This window comes from Parasteatoda tepidariorum, chromosome 2 (genome assembly GCF_982258835.1).
Source record: "Parasteatoda tepidariorum strain Cologne lab strain chromosome 2, Ptep-v5.0, whole genome shotgun sequence".
Classification (NCBI taxonomy): Eukaryota; Metazoa; Arthropoda; class Arachnida; order Araneae; family Theridiidae; genus Parasteatoda; species Parasteatoda tepidariorum.
The window spans coordinates 91,448,860-91,469,986 of NC_141756.1; the positions used below are offsets into that span (position 1 = coordinate 91,448,860).

At 26.1% G+C, this 21,127-nt stretch overlaps 2 protein-coding genes across 3 annotated transcripts in view; one reads left to right on the top strand and one right to left on the bottom strand.

Annotated features, from left to right (window-relative positions):
- The window catches only part of na (sodium leak channel non-selective protein na), a 65,245-nt gene that overhangs the window by 17,236 nt on the left and 26,882 nt on the right, over positions 1-21,127 (bottom strand). For both annotated transcript variants that reach the window (XM_043044762.3, XM_043044761.3), the window contains exons 18-31: positions 15,916-16,023; positions 14,848-15,012; positions 13,525-13,704; positions 13,319-13,439; positions 11,538-11,669; positions 9,717-9,884; positions 8,468-8,572; positions 8,286-8,389; positions 6,344-6,464; positions 6,160-6,258; positions 4,707-4,907; positions 4,542-4,616; positions 3,038-3,157; positions 2,409-2,477 (exon numbers count right to left, since the gene is read on the bottom strand). In XM_043044762.3, coding sequence (XP_042900696.2) covers positions 2,409-2,477; positions 3,038-3,157; positions 4,542-4,616; positions 4,707-4,907; positions 6,160-6,258; positions 6,344-6,464; positions 8,286-8,389; positions 8,468-8,572; positions 9,717-9,884; positions 11,538-11,669; positions 13,319-13,439; positions 13,525-13,704; positions 14,848-15,012; positions 15,916-16,023 — 1,768 coding nt within the window. The remainder of the gene's footprint in view (positions 1-2,408; positions 2,478-3,037; positions 3,158-4,541; positions 4,617-4,706; positions 4,908-6,159; positions 6,259-6,343; positions 6,465-8,285; positions 8,390-8,467; positions 8,573-9,716; positions 9,885-11,537; positions 11,670-13,318; positions 13,440-13,524; positions 13,705-14,847; positions 15,013-15,915; positions 16,024-21,127) is intronic.
- On the top strand, positions 16,118-20,243 carry LOC147815910 (uncharacterized). The gene is made up of 3 exons (XM_087155221.1): positions 16,118-16,177; positions 18,350-18,509; positions 20,092-20,243. Exons 1-3 carry the CDS (start codon positions 16,118-16,120, stop codon positions 20,190-20,192), a joined length of 321 nt encoding a protein of 106 aa, XP_087011347.1. The 3' UTR covers positions 20,193-20,243.

A 21,127-nucleotide genomic window follows, 5' to 3' on the forward strand; every position in this document is an offset into this window, starting at 1 on the left:
GGCATTGTAATTTTCTTAATGTCCATAAAATGATTATGGTTTTTTTATTTGTAAAATAAAATATTTTTAACAGTTACTTTTTAAGTTACTGGTTTTCTGTATAAAAATTATTAAATATACATTGACCTATAATAGTTGCATAAATTTACCTCATAAAAAGTTGCATAAATTGCAATTTCTATCACAAATAAAAGTAAGATATTTTAATTATAAGTTCGTCATTAGTTTCAATCTACATTTAGTACAAAGTAAAAATTCTAATTGCTTTCTCTTTTATTTAAATTTCGAAAGCTTTTCTACTAGTCTCTTTGTGTGTACAATTCAAACTTCCTAGTAATTTATGGAATTAGATTGTACATGAAATACAAAGTAAAATTTCTAATTAAACTCTTTTATTTTCTTTGATTAGTTTAATGCTTTTAATCTTATATTTTTCTCTATTCGGAGCTGAAAACTTTTATATTAGAATAAATATTTTATTTCATATTCAGACAAATTGTTGAGTATTAAGTTAAAATGCAACAGCAATTTATTTTTGAAAATATTTATTTTAAGTGTCGGGAAAAAAAGAAGTCAAAATTCTAAATTAATAATGTAAATAATCTTTATTGTATAAATAATTTAATGCATTCAATATATAAATAAAATTCTAAACGTAATTAAATTTAATCAAAAATATGTTTTCTAACTAATCTATTCTACTAAAAACGGGTTTTATTTTCCTCGAAGCTATTTTTCCCGAAATTTAATATTACCTCTCGAGCAGTCTCTTGGTGAACATAAATAAAAATTATAAAAGTGTTGCAACATTAACGTTATTTCTAAGCATCGAACTTTTTTCAGATAATCTGTTTAATTTTACAATTTGTTTTATTTAACAGTAATAAAACTTTTAAAACGTAAAGACTAAATTTATTTTTTAAACGAACTTATGTTTCATTAAAAAAGAAAAGCAACATTTTCAAATTCACATTTTAAGCCCTGGTAGATTTATAAAAAATCCTGATTTTTGTATCGAAGTTATTATTATTTTAAAAAAAAAATAACAATAGTTAAATGTAATAATAGTTATTACAATATATATTGATAATTTTTTTTCAAAAAATAGGTCTTTGCAATAAAAACATTTAAAAAAATTTTCTTCTGAATATAGTAATAAATATAAGTGATGCAGAATATCGTTTTTTATTTTTATATAATGAATAAATTTTAAGGAATAGTGTTAAGGGTAAAGACGAGAACTACTGAAATTTTTTTAATAAAGGCAGTACTTTAATAAAAAATTATTTGTTAAGAAAAAAAAAACTCCTCATGTTTTAAAAACCCATTTAATAATATTAAAGAAATGTGATTAACGAAAATATTTTTTTTCTCTCTTTCAAATGCTCCGATTATTTGCGCATCGGTAATATCGAAATAAAGCTGTTTAAAAACTTAGTGCGCCAACATTTGTGATACTGCGCCAAGTATTGCACTCTTTCCATCACGTGATTGTAACTCTTTGCTTGCTATCTGTGGCGTGTCTTTTCGGAAGGAATAAAGCGAACTTGGTTCCTCTACCTACTATTTCAACTCTATGGGTAAAACCCCCTTTATTCACTCCAATGTATAACTGTCAGCAAGATTTGACTAATTCTTAAACTATACTCCTAATACCTGCTCAGAGCAACAAATGAACAGGAAGCCTTTATCGAAAATGACCACCTATTGAACTCTTATCTTCTGAAGAGAAAATTTCATTTTAGCAGGTGAAGCATTTCTTAAAAATAAACAGATTTTTTCATTTCAGTACCTCTTTTTTATGCAACTAAGCAAAAAATATCCATTTAAATGAGGAAATTTAAAATGAGTTTTTCTAAAAAATTTTATTCCTATAAGCGGGTTATTTGATTATTAATATGCAAGCAAGTGGGGACAACTGTATTATCGAAATTATATTTGTACTAAAATATAAAAAAAGTAGTTTGAAAAAACCTTTTTTTTCCCTTTTATATTCAAAACTTTTTCAGTTGATTTTGTAAATTAAAGAATTTTCAATGATGGATAACTGTTTCTCTTAGATCTCAATAGCTGCAATTAAGTGCAAATTTGAAAAATTATTGTTTGGAAGTGAGCAGAGTTTGAAAAATTTTACCTTTAAAAGAAGAAAAAGCTGTTCATGCTGTATTTCATAACTATAAACTATTAAAATGCTAAATACAATAGTTTTAACTTATTTTGACCCAAATTAGTACAGAATAATAAAAAAAGTATGAAAAATATGCTTTATAAAATTCTGCAAAGCATTAGTGAATTTCAACATGCATCTTTTATAATATAACTATAATGAATTAAGCTTTTATTAGTCAACAAAAAAAATACTGAAATACTTAAAAAATTTTTTTTTATTAAGACGAACTGAAACTTACATGCTTTCCAGTAATTGTAAAAAATCGCAGGATGACAACTGTATAACCAATTGAATTGCTCGTATTATTCTGAAATAAAACAATAAATATGTAATATTATATTTTTCAAATTTCAGTAGAAAGTCTTGTGCAAGTTGCTTTTACAGTAAATTTGCATTTTTTATTTACATAATTTGTCAAATTAAGAGAATTTCAAGCTTTTGTCTTATAAAGCTATAGCAAATTCAATAAAAAAAATTTCAGTTTTGCAAAGCTGAAAGATAATAAAATATATGTCTAATTTTTCTACCAATTTTTAAATCAAAAATTGCGTCTCAATATTAAGATAATTGTTTCATCCTTATGAGTTTTTTTTTTAAAAATTAAAGTTGTTGCTTTTACCTAGAAAAAAAAACATAAGAAAAAAATATTAAAAATTTGATTTTTTAAAAAAATTTTGTGGTTGTTTATGATTATTTTAATTTTTATACAAATTAAAAGTAATTTCAACCATTGCTAAAAAAAAAGCTCAAACGGAAATCAGATACTAGGTATAAGTATTAAATAAAAACATATAATGCACTGAAACAACATAAACAAACTTGAAACATTTACCAATTTAAATAAAAATAATGAATTTTTTTTTTTACCATTAGCATGAAATGAGTAGCAACCCAAATCACGCCAACTACTGTCACGAAAAGGTCATATCTATTTCTCCTGCTCTGCCAGTAGCCCCTCGGCGTAAATGCTATTGCTTTCATAATTACCTAAGGAAAATATCAATTTTCAATCCTTTTAACATAGCCAAGGAAAATCTATTATAACATTTAAAATTATCAATATTCTTCAAAAGGTCAAAATGATTTGTAGAAACATATTTGTTAAAAATATGCCTCTTATTGGCACATTTACGTAGATAATAGGATAACAGTTATGTTACAGATTTATTTTGCTAAACTCTGCTAACAACGTTATTTTTAAGTTGGAATATTTCGTTTTAGTAATTATTTTACATTTATTTTGCAATATATTTCCTTATCATTTCAGTGCAATTATCAAAGTCTAAAGAGCTGTTGGTATGATGGAAATTACCCACTTAAAGTCATCTATGCCTTGATTTTAAAATAAATAAAAGCATCAGTTTTCATTAAAAAGAAAGAATCAAAACAGAATTTAAATAGATCTCAAAGTAGGGCTTTATAATGTATTTCATGGTATATCCTAGCAACTAAAAAAACATTAAATGACACGCAAAAAGATGAACTAAAAAAATTTTGAAAAATGAACTTAGTTACCAACCCAATACAGAAAGGATATAAAAAAACTGATTTTGGTTTTTAAAGGAGGGCCAAAAGAAAAGAACTTAAGTTCTTTATCGTTTTACCTTTTAGCTTAAGGTTTCAAACAAAATGAGTAAAACAGTTGCCACTACCCACAGGGAGAATTCTATTATTTGACTATTTATTGAAGAATAAAAATAAAGCCTAAAGAAGATGGATTAAAATTATTTTAAATTGCATTGAGATATAAAATTAAATGGACATTTACATATTTATGGCAAACCATGCTGCAAATAAATTATCAATTAAAGAAAGGAAAACTATTTTTAAAATTTGATATTTCTGCATAAATAAGCTTGCATGAAAAATGAAGATACAGGTTATTTTTATAAAGGGAAGGCTTAAAGAATTAAAATTTTAATTTAAGAATTTAATAAAATTAAAATCTGGGAATATGCAACCCTTATAATGAGCAACAATCTTTTTAATAATTACTCTTTTTCCTTACTATTTATAAGATTTTTTAATATTTAAATCATGTAATTAGTAATTATTGGTTGTTTTTTTATTCAACTTTTTTTTTGTATTTAACCATAATTAAAAGATTTTACTTAAATATTTCCTATTAATTTTAAAAAAATGATTGAGCGAGAATACTACTTTCCTTTCTCCTTATTTAAAGTTGAAGAGAGAAACAGAAAACGCAAACTCATTTACTATTTTTTAAAAGAAGTAAATTAAAACGATAAATCAACGATACGTAAACTTAAACGATTGAACGATATGCAAACTCATTCATCAGAATTGCAAAATCATTGGTTTAAAAAATTAATATTAAATAAATAAAAGAGATTTAGAAAACTTTTCCAACTTCTATTGTAAAAAGCAAAGTAAATGCAGCAGAAACAGTGGCTAGAGGTATCGTATGATGTTCATCCGCTTCCCACTGAAAAAAGAAAATGATATTGTTCATGTTCTATTTAAAAACACAAGAAACACATTTAAAAAAAAAATGTTTAAAAACACTATAACTTACACTAACACACAGAAGACTGCTATTTGTAAGTACTAAAACAGCAATGAAACGCTTAAAATAAATATTTTGGGTAATATCATATATAAAAGCTCTGAATTTATATCTGTCAGGTCTTGGTGGCAGATGAAGAGGTTGAGCTATTTTTAATCTCTTTTTCAAGTCACACCATCGTCTCTGATCAACAGTGAGTAACGCAGTACCCTAAAGCAGTAAAAAGGAAAATTTTTATAATACAATTGCAATTGATATAAAAATATTATAATAAATAATTCCTATACTTAAACGTTAATTTATACTTATTATTATATTAATGATATTTATATAAAGTATGGCATGTCAGGGTCTGATTACAACAATAAACACAGTCAATGTTTCAAAGCAAAGGGAGGTTTGTGCTATGTATGAATGAAGCAAAACAATGTGACTAAAGTACAAAAAAGGCACAGAAATAGACATATACTACAGTTTCAACTTGATAAACAAGGATCTTCTTCAGTACCCAAATAGCCAAACAGAAATGCTTGACTCACATGCAACAATGGTATGCAACTTATTACAATCCATTTCAGTTGTTGTTCCCATGATGAATTATTGAAGTTTATACAAGAGTTCCAGCTGGGAAAAATAGCATTGGCCCAGGTTCTAATCCTGGCAATGACTGGCTGACATAAAATACCCTCAGTTGAAACTTAACTCATTGGTAGACAGATCATGGGTTAGAGTTCCCTTGTCATCAGACTAACCGTGGGATGCTTTAGTGGTTTTCAATTCTATATAATGCAAATGTGGGTTAGTATCATCAAAAAGTCCTCCATGAAAGCAAATTTCTCCCTATATTTAATCTAAGAGTTCCCTAGTCTCTGGATTGGGTTCAAAATTACAAGGCTACAGAATTGAACATTGGTCCTCAGAAACTCTAAAATTGAGCCGGCTGTTCAACGAAGGTTATAAAATATTTTTAAAAAATGTCATTACAATGTTTAGACATAGAAGGAGATGGAAGTAGCATTTTTACTCAAAAATGTAGAATAATTTTTAAGGCTATTAGTTGTAAGCTGCATATTTTAAAAGCATGAGTTTTACAAAAACTATGTGGTAACAAACCCAGATTTTATTGACATACAAATTACTCCATAAAAAAAAACACAATTTTTTCTGTTTTACAGACCTTGCATTCCTTAACGGTCAAATGTTTGAACTGTCCTTTGCAAGAAAAGCTAAAACGTGAATGGTGAATCGATTTTTGACTGAAATTGTTTTCTTTTTTTATTAAAATTTATGTAATGCTTGTCTTAAGTTATGACTTAATTCCTAAGACCCACAACAGTATTATTGCTAACATCAGTTAACTTCAAAATTAATAATAATAAGCAGAAAAATAATAGTTAAAGCCTTTGACATCATAAAAACGAAAGTAAAAATTTTTGAAAGAAATGTAAATGGATTATTTTACCTTGTTCTCACTGTAATTTGCAATCACCACTCCCACAAACAGTGTTAGACCGATCATACAACCAAGAAATACAAAAATGTGTATGTAGATAGCATGTGCCTATTAAACAAATACATCAAAAATATAAATGTGCAAAATAAAATGCAACAGAAAATTCGAAAATATATAAGAAATTTTAATTTACTGTTCCAAGTCGTTGCAATAAGACATCTCGAATATCTAACCATCCTTTAAATGAAAGAACTTCAAATAATGCCAGCATTGCATTTCCTATATTATCAAAATTAAATCTTCGAGGATTAGCCCTAAAAAAGAGAAATACATCTTAAACAGCATGTTTTTAACAATAAATAATAAAGAAAAATAATTAATCAACTATTTACATAAAACTGGAAACTTTTCTTATCTTGCATCCCCTATATTTTTTAATATAAAAATTCCAGAACAGGAAGAGAGGCTTTACTGGAACTGAATCTAGTGTCATCAGTTGCAATAAATGTTAAAAACCTTTTTTGATGCATTTATTATTTTTAATAAACAGATTAAAAATAATATACTGTAGAAGACCTGTTTGCACTATGAACTGAAATTCTCCTTTAATCACACTAATTTTTGGGTGTAAATAATGAAAATTACATTATGAAACTTCTGTAACTAGGCAAGAACAATTTAATTTTTACATTATTGTTTAAGAGGTTACAATTTTAAAAGCTAAGACAACTAAAATTAATAAATTTGTTTTTATTAGTTCTAAATAATAAATACTGAAGCATATATTCTAGTGTTTTTAAGCGTTTGTTTCATAAAATTATTTTAAAGCATTTTATAAAAAAAACTAATATAACTGCCTTGATTAGTACATAAGTTTAAAGATATATGAAATGATCTATACGACACAAAATTTGTTGTTGTTGATGACAATAAATAATTTGATCCCTTAATAATATCAGTTAATTCGTAAAACATAATCTGTACAATAAATATTAAGAATGTTAAATTGAACAAATCAATTGTTCGAAAATTGTCAAATCTATTGCTTCGAAAAATTAATTACAAATAAATATAAACTAGAACAGTTTGAACAACAGAAAAGATTTTTGAACAACGTGGACAAAGCTTTAAAATTTAATCAAAAGGTAAAATAGAAAAAAAAAAGAAGAAAAAAAAACAGACAACAGGAGGAGAATATAAGCTGAAACCCTTTTGGTCAGACTAGTTGAAATAAGCAAAACGGCACTGTTACAGGTTCAAAACAAATGGCTTAATATCAACCTTCAGCTTCAAAGATGCAAATCTCTTTTGATAAAAATAACTTAAATTTTCTTCAATTAAAAATAAAGAATATGTCAAGACCACAAATTTAGTATAAATATAATAGCAGTGTACCGAGTACCAAATCAATTAATTCGGCTCGAATTTTTAAAATTAATTAATTAATAAAATTCGGCTGTTCCGCAAAACACTAACTATTATCTGTTCAGCTACCAAAAAATTTAATAACAACATTAGATTTTGATGAAAATTCCTTTTGAATATTTAACGGTAATAATTTAATTGTGTTTCAAATAACCCTTACCGAGTACCAAATAAATTAATTCGGCTGGAGTTTAATTTATTAATTAAAAATTTCGGCTGCTTTGGAAAACACTAACTATTCTCTGTTCAGCTACAGAAAAATTTATTTTCAACAACATTAGATTTAAAAGAAAATTCCTTTTGAATATTTAACAGTAATAACTTCATTGAGTTTCAAATAATCTTATCAAGTATCAAATAAATTAATTCGGCTGGAATTTTATGAATTAATTAAAAAATTTGGCTGGTTTGTAAAACACTAACTATTCCATGTTCAGCTACCGAAAAATTTATTTTCATTAACATTAGATTTTTAATGAATATTCCTTTTAAATATTTAACGGTAATAGCTTCATTAAGTTTCAAATAACCTTAGGGCTCATTTTAACTTCATTATGTGAAAAATCATGCACACATTTTATGATGATAATATTTAGTTGCTATGTTACTGGAAAAAGCAACTAATAAGTAAACATTAAAACAAATACATACATAAGCAAATAAAACAGAATGGTTTAAATATGTTAGTTAAAAAATTAGAAAAAAATTACCAAACTCTGGGGACAAGCATTGCAGGATATGATTTATTTTCACCTGGCTGTAGTTTCATTTTGGTGATGAATATCTTTCTTATAAACACTCCAACACATTTTTCCTATATAATTAAGAGTCAAACACTTAATGTTTAAACTTGTGTAGTGAATTTTTTCGTAATGTGAAAAATATTTCTTACTCGTTCTTTTATATCAGGGTCATTGCATCTAGTCAGTCGCCCGCCAAACATATGAACACCATAACAAGCAAAGACAAACATCAAAACAATAAGCAAGACAGATACCTAAAATATTAATAAATAAGATAATTAGACAATAATAATCAGATAATAATAATATAGCAATTAGATTAAATAAGATAATTAGAATGGTTTAGATACTTCGATATAATAGATAATTAAACTGGTTTTTAAAAAATTAGACAATGGATTGATCTTCAATAATTAAATATTCATCAAATAAACTGACAAGTTTTTTGGATGTAAAGCTATAACATCTTAAAAGATAGTAATCATTTAATTTCAGCATTTATCACTCATTTACATTTTAGTGAAAAATTAAAATTATCTTTCATAAGCTATACTGATTTGTTTGATAGAAATAAAAAAAATAAGCATGTATTTAATACCCAGTCAATATACACATTAAATGATTAGCTACAAAATAACACAGATTTAAATTAAGTTATATTGTTTATTCATATCTCGACCCGCCCTATTCAAGGCCACACGAGAGTAGAACATACATTCTTCATGCAAAACATACATAAAACACAAAAATAAATTAAGTTATATAAGGTTAGTAGGCCATTCAATGGCATTTTTATTTAACAATTATACCTTAAATTTTTTAAAAACAAACAATTCAATCATACAAACAAATGCCATACATGCTTAATGATCCTCAACAAAATGACAACAAATTTAATAAATATTACCATAATGTTTATTAATAATCTAATCAATTAATGTAATAATCTAATCAATGTTTATTAATGATATTTTTATTTTTATTGATATGGCGTCTAAACATCAAAACTTAGATTATTTGAAAAATATGAAGAAAAAAAAAAGAGTAGGATTCAAACCTAACACACAGAATTTATTTTGAAAAACACTTATTTTTCAATTTAATTTACTAAATTGTCTATCAAATTGTAGTGTATTTACCACTACAAAAATACAATTCCTATTCACTAGTATATAAGACATGTTAACTTGATTCCATGCTGGTGTAATTTTTCCTAGATGAATGTTGACATTGTCGATAACTACCATCCCCACACAAATAAAAGAAAGATTTTCTTACAAATCTTGATATAAGGAAATATAGAATTTAATTAGCTAAAGAATTAAAAAAAAACACAGTAAGTAAATTTAGATAAACATCAATGTACAATTAAATCATTGAAAGGAACAAAATACGCACCAAAAGAATTTCTTTGAAACCACGACAAAGTTCATAGACCACTTTGCGCATATGAGGAACAAGGCTGAAAATACGTAATGGACGTACACACCTCAAAATCATTAGAACTTGGGCTCCAGATTGGGATGGAACTTTTTGCGGCATCCAACACAGAAATACTAAACTGATCTAAATTACAAATCTTAGTAAAATAATTTTATTTCAAACCATAAAAAATAAATCAATATTTAAAGAACTGAGTTTTGAAGGGAAAAAAAACTAATATTTAGACAAATTTTTTAAAATTTATTATCATATTATTTCTTATAAAAAGATATGAATATTAAACTTAATGTACTTCTGTTATAAAAACTATCAGTCGATATTTTCCTTAACTTTCAAAAAAGTTTCAAGACATATTTAAATTTATAATATACTTTAGAATCAAGATTTATCATTTACATTTTCTTCCAGCTTTTTTAAAATCTTTAAATAAAGACAATGAAACAAATACTGTATAAAAAAAATGCATATTCAAAATCAATAAATATTTTTGTCTAGCAATTTGCAGGATTAAATTATATTAGTCAGGAGTTAAGAATATCTAAGCGCAATAGTCATTACATAAATATATTAATAATACAAACATGCAAGCTTTCGTGCAAATAAACTTAAAAATGCTGTAATAGCTATTTAAAATGACTACCTTCTAATTCTTTTTACTACTCACAAGTAAAGAAACCAAAATTATTCTAGCCTCTATTAATAAGCATTAAGAAATAAACAATCAAGTGACTTTATTTCAAAAGAAAGTTTGTTAATACAATGAATGAATTAAACACATTTAATAATCACATTGTTTTCACGTTTCAAAGAAACCATAACAAAGCATATTATATATATTGTATTGTAATGAAAAAAATTATTATTTTGAAGAATTAATATAACAAAATCTGCTCTTACACAACATAAAACGTCTTTCATTATTCTTAATTCATTGAAATTTTTTTATAAGGATTCACTTTTTACATTAGAATTTAATAAGTTGAAAATTTTACAAATGATCTCTTTAATGATGCAGATATTTTAAAGCTGGCACAAAAATTTAGAATCATGTATCCAAAAACCAGCCTTTTAAAATAAAATAACGCAGTACCAATCAATAGATATGAAAGAAACTTAAGCATAATTTAAAAATTTGCTATCGCAACTCATATACATAAAAAAAGCAAATAAATAACTTTTTCAGTTTATTTTTATTTAAAGAAGTATGTAATTAGTCTTAAGTTAATCTTTAAAAATGTTTAATAAGGGATTATAAATATAAATCAATTCAGCAACTTAAAAAACAAAGCAAAATAATATACAAAGCAATGCAATTTACCATAAAAAGCACACAACCTGATGTACCACTTTAAAGTCATAACTCATGCAGGAGATCTAGTCTTGACTACAGAATTTCACAAAAACTATGACATAAAATACAAAATTTAAATTTAGAATTACAGATTTTAAATAAAGAAAAAATGCGAACTAATAGAACATAATTCAGTAGTTTACATTCATTAGTAAACTGATATTTGAAAACTTTGCAGTAAATTATTATGTTAAAACTAGTTTAGACAATATATCGTTTAAAAACAAGCTTATAAAATTACAAGTTTAAGAAATTTATAACAAAATCTTAATTATTATTTAGATTATCTTATCTTAATTAATCTTATTTAGATAGTTTTAAAACTTAACCAAAAATAAAAATTTTTTTAACTCAATTTAATAAAATTTTGCTACATTAGAAACATTTAATATAAAAATATGCAGCAAAACTTCAGAAAATCTTACAGCAAAAATAAAGAAATCCATAACTCCAGCGGCATCTTTAATTAATGCTTTTGGTGTGAAAAATAAACCATCAGCCAAAGTTTTAAGAATAATTTCCAGGCTCATAGCTGTCACAAAGACATACTCAGCAATCTAAAAAAAAAAAAAAAACATTAATAACTAGGCATACTCAGATATTTAAATCATGTTAACAGTAAAATTTTAAAAATATAATAAATAAATAAATTTAAAAGGAAACATGGGAATCTTTAATGGTAGTTTCATCAATTAATATTTTTAACTAGGTATACTCAGGTACTTAAATTATGTTAACAATAACGTTAAAAAAAATTATAATAAAACATGGAAATTCTTAGGGTATTCATTAATTAAAATTTATAACTAAGCGTTCTCATGTATAATTAAATCATGCTAAAAGTAATTTTTAGAAGAAAAAAATGTACGGAAACATGGAATGGTGGTTTCATTAATTAATATTTATAAATAGGCATACTCAAATAATTAGATCATGTTAACAGTAGTATCTAAAAATTGTAAGAAACAATGGAAATCTTTAATGGTGGTTTCATTAATCAATATTTGTAACTAAGCATATTCAGATATTTAAAACATGTTGACAGTAACAACTAGAAAAATATTATAAGAAAACATGGAAATCTTTAAGGCGGTTTCATTAATTGATATGTATAACTAGGCAGAATCAGATAACTAGGCAGAATCAGATATTTAAATAATGTTAACAGTAATGTTTAGAAAAAAATAAGTAAGTTTATAAAAAAAACGTTAAAATATTTAATGGTAGCTTTGATAAATATTGATTCGAAAATTATATCAATCTTAGATACATTTTTACTTTTATTTTGACTTACTAGAAGATTTAAAATCAAATAAAAAACTCTATAATTAGATTTTTCTTGGTATTTAAAGTGAAAACTTGAGGAATAATCAAAACATAAATTAACTTGGCTCCTTCTAAATAAAATTAAAAAAAAATTTTTTTTAAAAATTTAATTCATAAATGAAATTTTTTTTAAAAAATTTCATCAGGTCTTTTTGATAAATTATTTTCTAACCCTGTATAAGGCCATACCAAAATCATAAATTTTTGTTGATGCAAATCTATTTCCCACTGTGGTCATCTGTTGAAAATTTAAGGGAAAAAAAATGAAGAAGGCTTTGTTTAGATAAATGTGGATATCAGTAAAGGTTGGCATGGGAAGAGAGGCTGAAATCAGGGAGCTGTTTTCCCAAAAATATTTTAACATTAATAGAGAAAAGGGGCCTTATAAAGAGTTAAATAACTGTATTTAATAAACAGCTTAAATTTTTTTTAATTGCCTTGTAAAATTTCTATGGAGTAATTTAGAGTATTTTATAATAGTTTTTGCACACAAATATTGGTTAAAAATTTTCATAAGCAGAATGCTTGAAATATTTTATTTAACAAGTAAAACACTTTTAGCAATTAGTCAATTAGAAATTGCTGCTTGACCAGTTTACTGTGAGTTTTTATTTTTTCAATTTTGTTTGAAATTTCTCTTCTGATGTGATTTTATGTATTTCTTCCTGGACTTTTACAAAACCTTCGGGGTACCGAGAGAGCTAATTTTGACATTTGCCAGCTCTCTCATTAGAAAAGGTTTTGTTCTATGGCTTCCAGAGCTGGTACCCTCATATTTCGGTGACCATATTTTTATTATTATTATTTATATTTTTATTTCCATTGTTTCTTTCTTTATTGCTTCAATCATCAAGTGACATAAATTTTAAAAATGCTGCACCTGCAATACAGCTGTATTCATGACTCTTCTTTGAGGCGTCTCGAACATCATCGAAATGCAACACAGCGTTGTAATCCAAATCATAAACCAGTCTAAATAAGTGACTAGGCCTAATAAATTACTGCAAAAAAAATTTATGATCATAAGAAACTTGTTTATAAATAAAGAGTCATAAGTGTTTTCACCAAAAAAATAAAGATATTTACTGAAAAGTTTTATATTTGATTTTTCTTTCCTTGCCAGTTACAGGATCCCGGATTTGAGGGTCATAACGAGCCCAAACAATTGTTTGGCAAAGTTTACGAAATTTACTTTCACGGGCAACCATAAAGAGAGGAGTATCGAAATATGGGTGGTTTTCTCTTAAATCTTCTTCCCTTTGATTTCTGAAACAAAAAATGGTGAATGGTAATTAAGCAAATAATTAAGGAATAAATAGATAGCACATAAAAAGCAGCTAATGACCAGAAAAATCTTAATGTGCATGTTATTTTATTATATTATAAATGATATTTATATTAGAATCTAACAAATAATAACAATGCTTAAACATTCATTAAAATTTGAAATTATTAAATTAATGAAATATTTCCTTTAACTAGAACATATTTATTAACTCAATACAATACAAAATAAAAACATGAAACTTACAAACACAGAAGAAAGAAATTGAATGAGTTACTTTTGGATTGCCAGATCTATGTCTGTGACTACAGTAATGAGTTTATATATAATAAATTACAATAATAATAAAAAAACACACAAACACACATAAAATGAAACACAAAAGAGTTAAGAAAATACAAGTATAATTCCAAGTTTGGAAGGTGGACATTGAAACTAATAAGTGCAAGTTATTTTTTCTCTTATAAATTTTAAAACATTATCAGACAAAAAGAATTTTATGCAAAAAAAGTTCCAATAATCAAGATTTATGGGTATTTAAATTCTGTCTCTCAGTTTACTCTGTCTCAACAATTAATTGAAATATTATGTTTTTGTAGCAATGTGCTACAGAGTAATGGAAAAGTAGGTAATGAAATGAGCACAAATATAGTTAAAAGGCATACAGCTTTAATAACATGAATAAGCATTATCATTAATGAGAAGGCATATTAAGTGTTGTGCAAGTTGACTTTTTATCGAATTCCTTAATTCAGAATAAAAAATAAAAACTTCTTCCTACAAAAAAATTTTCTAGGCAAAATTATCAGTTTTTAAACAATCAATCAAAACTTGAAAATGCATATAAAAAGTTCTACAAAATCAGCAATTATTTTTAATTGAATATTGCTTTGGATTTAATATGTCACTAGGTAACTCACATTTTTTCAATCATTTCTTAATTAAAAGCATACATATAAGTAAAAATATGCATTTATTTTTTTCAATTTCTATATACATTTGCATTTTTAGTAGTACTCTAACCTAATTCAGTTTCTTAAGACATTTTGGGCTGAGATGGACAAAACAAGAGGTTTTTGTCAAAGAATATTTTCTTCAATAAAATAGAGAAACAATTAACAAACCTTTTCATTTCAGCTTGCTGTCTTTTCTGTTGTAACAATTTTATATCAAAATCATGAGGACTTCTTGAAGTTGTAGGATTTATAGCTGTACCTTCCCCATTTTCACGCAAGTGATCATAAGTTTGCTTGATTTTTATTGAACCTCTCATAGATCGCCGCATACTCCTTGAGAACATATAATTTTAAACAATAAAAATTATCAAACATTGGGAAAGCAAAGTAGCAAAAATAAACAAATACACATAATAATTCCTGATATATTTTTTAACAATTTTAATTATTCAACAAATTTATTTTGTAAAGCAAAAAAATGCTATGATTAATAAATTTTTCGAACTCATAACTCTTTTTATTACAAAAATGAAAAAAGCATTTAGTCAACAATATGAAACTAATTTCTACAAAATTTTGAAAAAGCTTCCTTCAATCAGCTACATCTAATCTTTTGAATTACAGTATAAAAAAATCTTAGTTTTGATTCAAGTAATATAATAGAAAATTTATTATTGTTATTATTATTTTTTTAGAGGAGTAGTACTCACTGGTCCGAATTTCAATTCTTAAAAGTATTTTATTAGTAAAAAGTCAGTACTTTAATAAATTTAAATAATTATAACGATATGTGGCTATTTATTTCACAAAGAAACTAATAAAAACTATGTATGCAGAAGGGAACACAATATTTCTCTAAAAATATATTTATCTTTTTAAAATTAAGTATCAATAAATAATCACAAGTCAAACAATAATAATAAAAATTCACAATTTATTAACATTTTAGCATATTTCTCCTTAACAACAAAAACAATATAAACAACATTATAAGCTCAATCTAAGTTAATCATTTTATTGGTCTCTTTAGGTTCTTTACCAAGAACTAAAATTTTTATAGAACCACAAACAAAATAAGCATGACAAATTTTAGCATTGTACTTAAAATTTGCTTACAATGGAATGATGGTATTAGACAACATAGAACATAGTCAAAATCATTACAAATTGCTATTAATATTTCAGCATATTTCTCAGCTTAAATTGTTAAAGATATTATAGAAAAAAATATTATACCTCCGATCTAAACGAATAGTTTTTTGACTAGCGGCTTGTTTAGGTCCTTTGCCAAGAACTGGAATTTGTCCAGAATCACCAACAAGTAAACGCTGATTATTTGAATCGCTAAAGTAATAATAAAAAATAAAGGACATTAATTTATTAAAACAGTTAAAAATAAAAAACAAAATTAAATCATTTATATTAATATACAAATACCATGAGGATCTATATTAGTAAGAATGAAAATTCTGTATCGAGGGAAACACAACAGTCCGAAGTAATTTAAATATGTGAAACAAAGTCCTAAATAATTAAGTATGTACCGTATTTTTCGGCAGAAGAGCCGCGGCGCTATTGAAAAAAAAGTTGTTTTTTTCCAACATGCGGCGCTTCCGACGAAATATTTTTTTGTAGCAAAAAATTTGTCAAGGAAAGTTATTTAAGATGAAATAATTTTCTGAGAGAAAGACTATTAAAAAAATTAATAACGAAGTCGACGAAATATTCGCCCGTATCGCGATCTGCTGCAGAACATAGCCAATTCCCCATATAGCACTCATCTTCCGAAAACATTCCCTAGGACCTCCCAAATGCGTCCCTTTCTTCCGAAGGAAGACGCGGATAAATAAAGGAACGCCGAGGGAAATTCCATTCTAACATTCCTACGGATAACGATACGTAGGAAGTCCTTCGGAAACATCGCCTACGGATATTCCTCCACCGGTCATCCGCAAGAAATCTATCCTATGGATTTTGCTCCCTCGTTATTCCATAGGAGCATCATAATTGGTCTCATTCGTTCACCACTCCGACTTACGATTACTGGATGCTTGGCAAAGCTCTACGTATTAGTAATGAGTTTGTGATCAACGTTCAATTGGGATTTGGGTTCTGTTGGATTTTCATTAGCAAGTAAGTATAAATATTAATTCTTACATTTTTAATATGATAAGATAAATCTTTAAATTCTTTGTAAAAACAGCAGCAACGTCTTTTAATTAAAAATAAATATAAAATTATGGTAAATTTTCGCATTTTTGAGTGTTTGAAGTTCGATGTTCCATTGATTTAGGATTAGAATATCAGACCGCCATATTAACGTGTCATCCACCACAAGTGGAATCTTTCGCTAACTTTGGCTACTTATTTTAATATTTTTTCGATCTCATTCTTGGTCAAAAACATTTTGTTGCAAACGCCTATGTGATTATCTATCGGAATTTATTAAGTTTCTAATTTCCGGTGGTGTGGTACTTTTATTATTTGTATCTTTTCAAAATATGTCGCGATTGGGTATAGGTTTTCGCTATGTTAAATTATGCCGCTTGTTAACGCTGACTTTGTACACTTTATTAAAGTCTGAAAATATAAGAAAGATAATTGGCTTGCAAAAGTGTGAATAAAAGTAAAAATATTAAAAAAATAACGGGCTGGCAAAAGCATAAATAAAATAAAAGAAGCATATAAAAAGATAAATTTAAAAAAATAAAAGCAGACGATAAAATTAGAACACCAGAAAGTTGTTCATTTTTTAAAATTAGTTTTGAGTGGAATTTAGGTTCTCATCTATCCCGCTACGGGTAAGTTTCCTTATATCCCGTTACGGGTTTTTCTTGTTGTTTTATGATCTTTTCACTATCCCGTTACGGGTACTTTATATTCGTTACTGTATGTGTTGTGGTGTGAAATAAACCTTTTTTTTTTAATAAAACATAGAACTGTTTCTTAATATAGCTTGATACGTTACAACTTTAATTAATATCTTGCAGTTTATATTTTTATCTAAAATTTTTATATTTCTGTTTCTGATTAAACGACATCTTGCTTTTTATTTTATCCCCTCCCTCTGACTTTATATAAATTTTTAAAGTCACATAACTTTTCCATTATTAATGGTGTTCTATTCCCCATAACAATTTGTAAACAATCTCATGATGAAAAACGCAGTTAAGTGCTTATCATTAAACCAGATCCATCATTTCTTTAATAATTAAAATTTTTTAATTCTTTTAACTTTTTCGGTGACAATTTCATTTTATTGCTGTCATATATCAATATCAAAGTCAGTGTTTACATTCTCATTAGTTTTTGATTTTAATTCCACTTAGGTTATTGCAATGCTTTTTAAACAGCGAACGTGTTAAAAAGAATTTAAACTTGGTGAATAAACAATTGTTGAAGTAATAAAATTTATATACACATTCAAATCCTATTATATTTTATTTAGAGATACAGTTATTTTTAAAAATTCAATAAATACAAATACAATAGCTTGGTTTTTTACTACCCTCTATTAAGAAATAATGTAAATACTCTGCTCTTTTTCCCATTTTGAATTTTAATCGTATTTTGTAATTACAGTAGCTATTAAAAACGTATAAAAAATCTTTTTGCACAGATATTAAATAATTTTTTCTTTAATAATGAGTAATTTCATTTTGTTTTCCAGATATCTGATCTGCGAAAAATAGGAGGAAATACTGTACCAAATATAATATATCGTCTCCTCCAACATATAATCACCCCACAGCTAGCTGCTAATTTCAGTTATTTTGGCACCAACAAAAAACGACCATTTGCTGAATTGGAAATATGCAGTGTTTTAGCAGGTATTTAATTCTAATGTAGTATTTCGTTTTAATACCTTTAAAATATAATTATTTATACTTTTATTTATTTTTCTAATTTTCTGTTGTTTTAACTATCAATAAGAAGCAGTTTTATTGAGAAAAAAGCTGTATAAATGCTACAAACTGATTAGTTAGTCAGTGAAAGGGATGTATGTATTTAAATCTTTTTTGAAATGTTTTATTTAAAAACCTTTCTAGTTAATATTTACAATGCAAATACAAAAAAGTTTTAAAAATTCTGAAAAATTAAATACAAAAAATTCATCCTGAAGATGTATCTTATCACCCTTATTAAATTAATAATAAAAAGATAAAACCTCTTGTCTTCTAAATTTACACTTTCCTATGATTTTAAGAATGGTGTCTAAATCTTATGTTTTTCAGGATTAGAAAAAACATTTAAAACCTTATGAGCTACTTCTGACATCTTAAGTTTGTTTTTCCTAATAGAGCTTACAGTAGCTACATATTTCATCAAAATATTAATTTGAAAGTTCCATCAGGCTTCCCACGCACCTTAAAAAGACCTTATTTGAAGGAGAGAAGATTGAGGGCCCATAAAAAGGCCTTAATTTTATATTGAAGCCTTATAAAGGCCTTATGTTTATTTTTCAAATTCTTAAATTATAACTGCATTTCTTTACAAACGTCAAAAAAAAGCTGAAAATCACATCGCTGAAAGTTAGTAAACATTTCTAATTTCAACATGGGGGCAAAACATTCCTTCTGTGGCGACTGAACCTGGAAATCAGTGAAGAATCAGAAAATTTTATCAGCCATTGAAAATTCAGAGAAATTTGTGAAGATATCACAAAAACCTAGAAATGTCTTCACCAAACCTGGAAATTTGCAATAAATTCCGCGAAATCAGAACTTCTCGATTCTTGTGGGACTACATGACAGAAGAAAGTTTGACTGCCAGACGAATTGTGTTTGCCAGTTTAACTGTTCAAGGTAAGCAAGTGACTTCATAATCAGCAAGCAGTTAATTCTGAGTATCCGAAATTCACCTGGGAGGTATGTGGAAGATAAAGAAAAAAGGCACCAACAGGAGAAAGAAGACTTCGGCAAAGGAAAAAGGGAAGCCGAAAGCCAAATGGAAGAACTAAATGCAAAAAAAAGTAATATTTTAGATGAAGCTCAGGAGGAGTCTCTGAAAATAGATGAAGAAATTACTAGCTTCAGTCTATTAAAAACAGAACTATAAATTTTCACCTGTGAGATCTCAAGCTCCCAAAATTATGGGAATTTTTATTTATTTTTTTTTCTAATCAAGGAGGGATATTTTAAAGGAAAGGTATTACGTTATTGTGAATTCTTGTACCCAGACTTTTTTTTAAATATTGTTTTATATTTATAAAAAACATTAAATGCAAAAATTTCAAATAAAATTCAGCGCTTAATATGCAACTTAAATACCATTCGAAATTAATAAAAAAAAATACATATAAATTTTTCCAGTGTATAAAAAACAAATATAAAGTTTTTATTCTACCTCTCAGTAGTTCTTTTTTCCTTTCAGTTGTAATTAAAATAAAAAATTTCTGTTTTTATATTTTAGATGTTGTACGAATTCATCACAGCGATATTACGAATGCTAACATGAAGGAACCCATCCAGAGTTGGCTGCGCCATTGTAAAGAGAAATGTAGCAAACTGTAAAAAGATTTAAAAAAAAACTTTCTTAATTTTAATAAATTTAAAAAAATATTTCTAATTAACATTTGTTTTGTGTTTTTTTTTCCAATTTAAGCTTTTATTTTTTTTATTTTTATCCTAGAGTGAAAGTTAATGCAATGTTTACTGTGATATCTAAAGTTTATCTTTAAAAAGTAACATATTGGTGAAGTAGAGTTTCAAATACTAAAAAATTATCAATTGACATATAAATGCTTTCAGTTGGAAAACAGGACTTAGAAGTGATTACTGGTATGAATTTATTCCTCTTTGAACTTTTTTATATTTTTAATCCTAGAGTAAATTAAAGAACATTTTAGATATTGCAGTAAACATTGCGTTAAGTTTAATTTTCGGAAAGTAACAATTACTTAAAATTAATAACATATGTCATAAGTGACAATAAATGTCACTTTTGTATATTAAAAAAAAATTTAAGCAACATGTACGCAAATTTTTTTTTTAACTGTCAGCAGCTCTATATTAAACGCAATATTCTTCATTTGAAATTTCCGTTAACTAATAAAATAAGTTGCAATGCACATTGTTTTTATTAAATATGTTATATGCAGTGTTTTTCATGCTAATGAATTAAGTTTCCAATTGAGAATCATTGCTTTTAGTAGAAGTTTGCTGCTACAATTTTTGTAGTAGTAATTTTCAAGTTTTCTTTTTCAATTTAAAAATCTATTTTTAAATAAAATATTTAAAGACAATAAGACTGAGGAGGTATGTAATGAAAATAATCAAAAATTCAATATTATTTCACTTGAGCATCAGTGTTACAAATGGGCTATAATTTGAAATTTATCAAAAGAAATATAACTAAAAAGCTATATTAACTTGTATAGCCGGAGTACGGATTTACTAAAAATTTTGCCCTGTGGAAACTTCCTCAGTACTTCCTTAGGAGACTGCCC

Coding starts and splice junctions, on each gene's coding strand:
- LOC147815910 (XM_087155221.1), top strand. CDS start 16,118: ATGAGGATCTATATTAGTAAGAATGAAAATTCTGTATCGAGGGAAACA. Junction 16,178..18,349: donor GGGAAACACAACAGTCCGAA/GTAATTTAAATA, acceptor TTTGTTTTCCAG/ATATCTGATCTGCGAAAAAT. Junction 18,510..20,091: donor AATATGCAGTGTTTTAGCAG/GTATTTAATTCT, acceptor TTTATATTTTAG/ATGTTGTACGAATTCATCAC.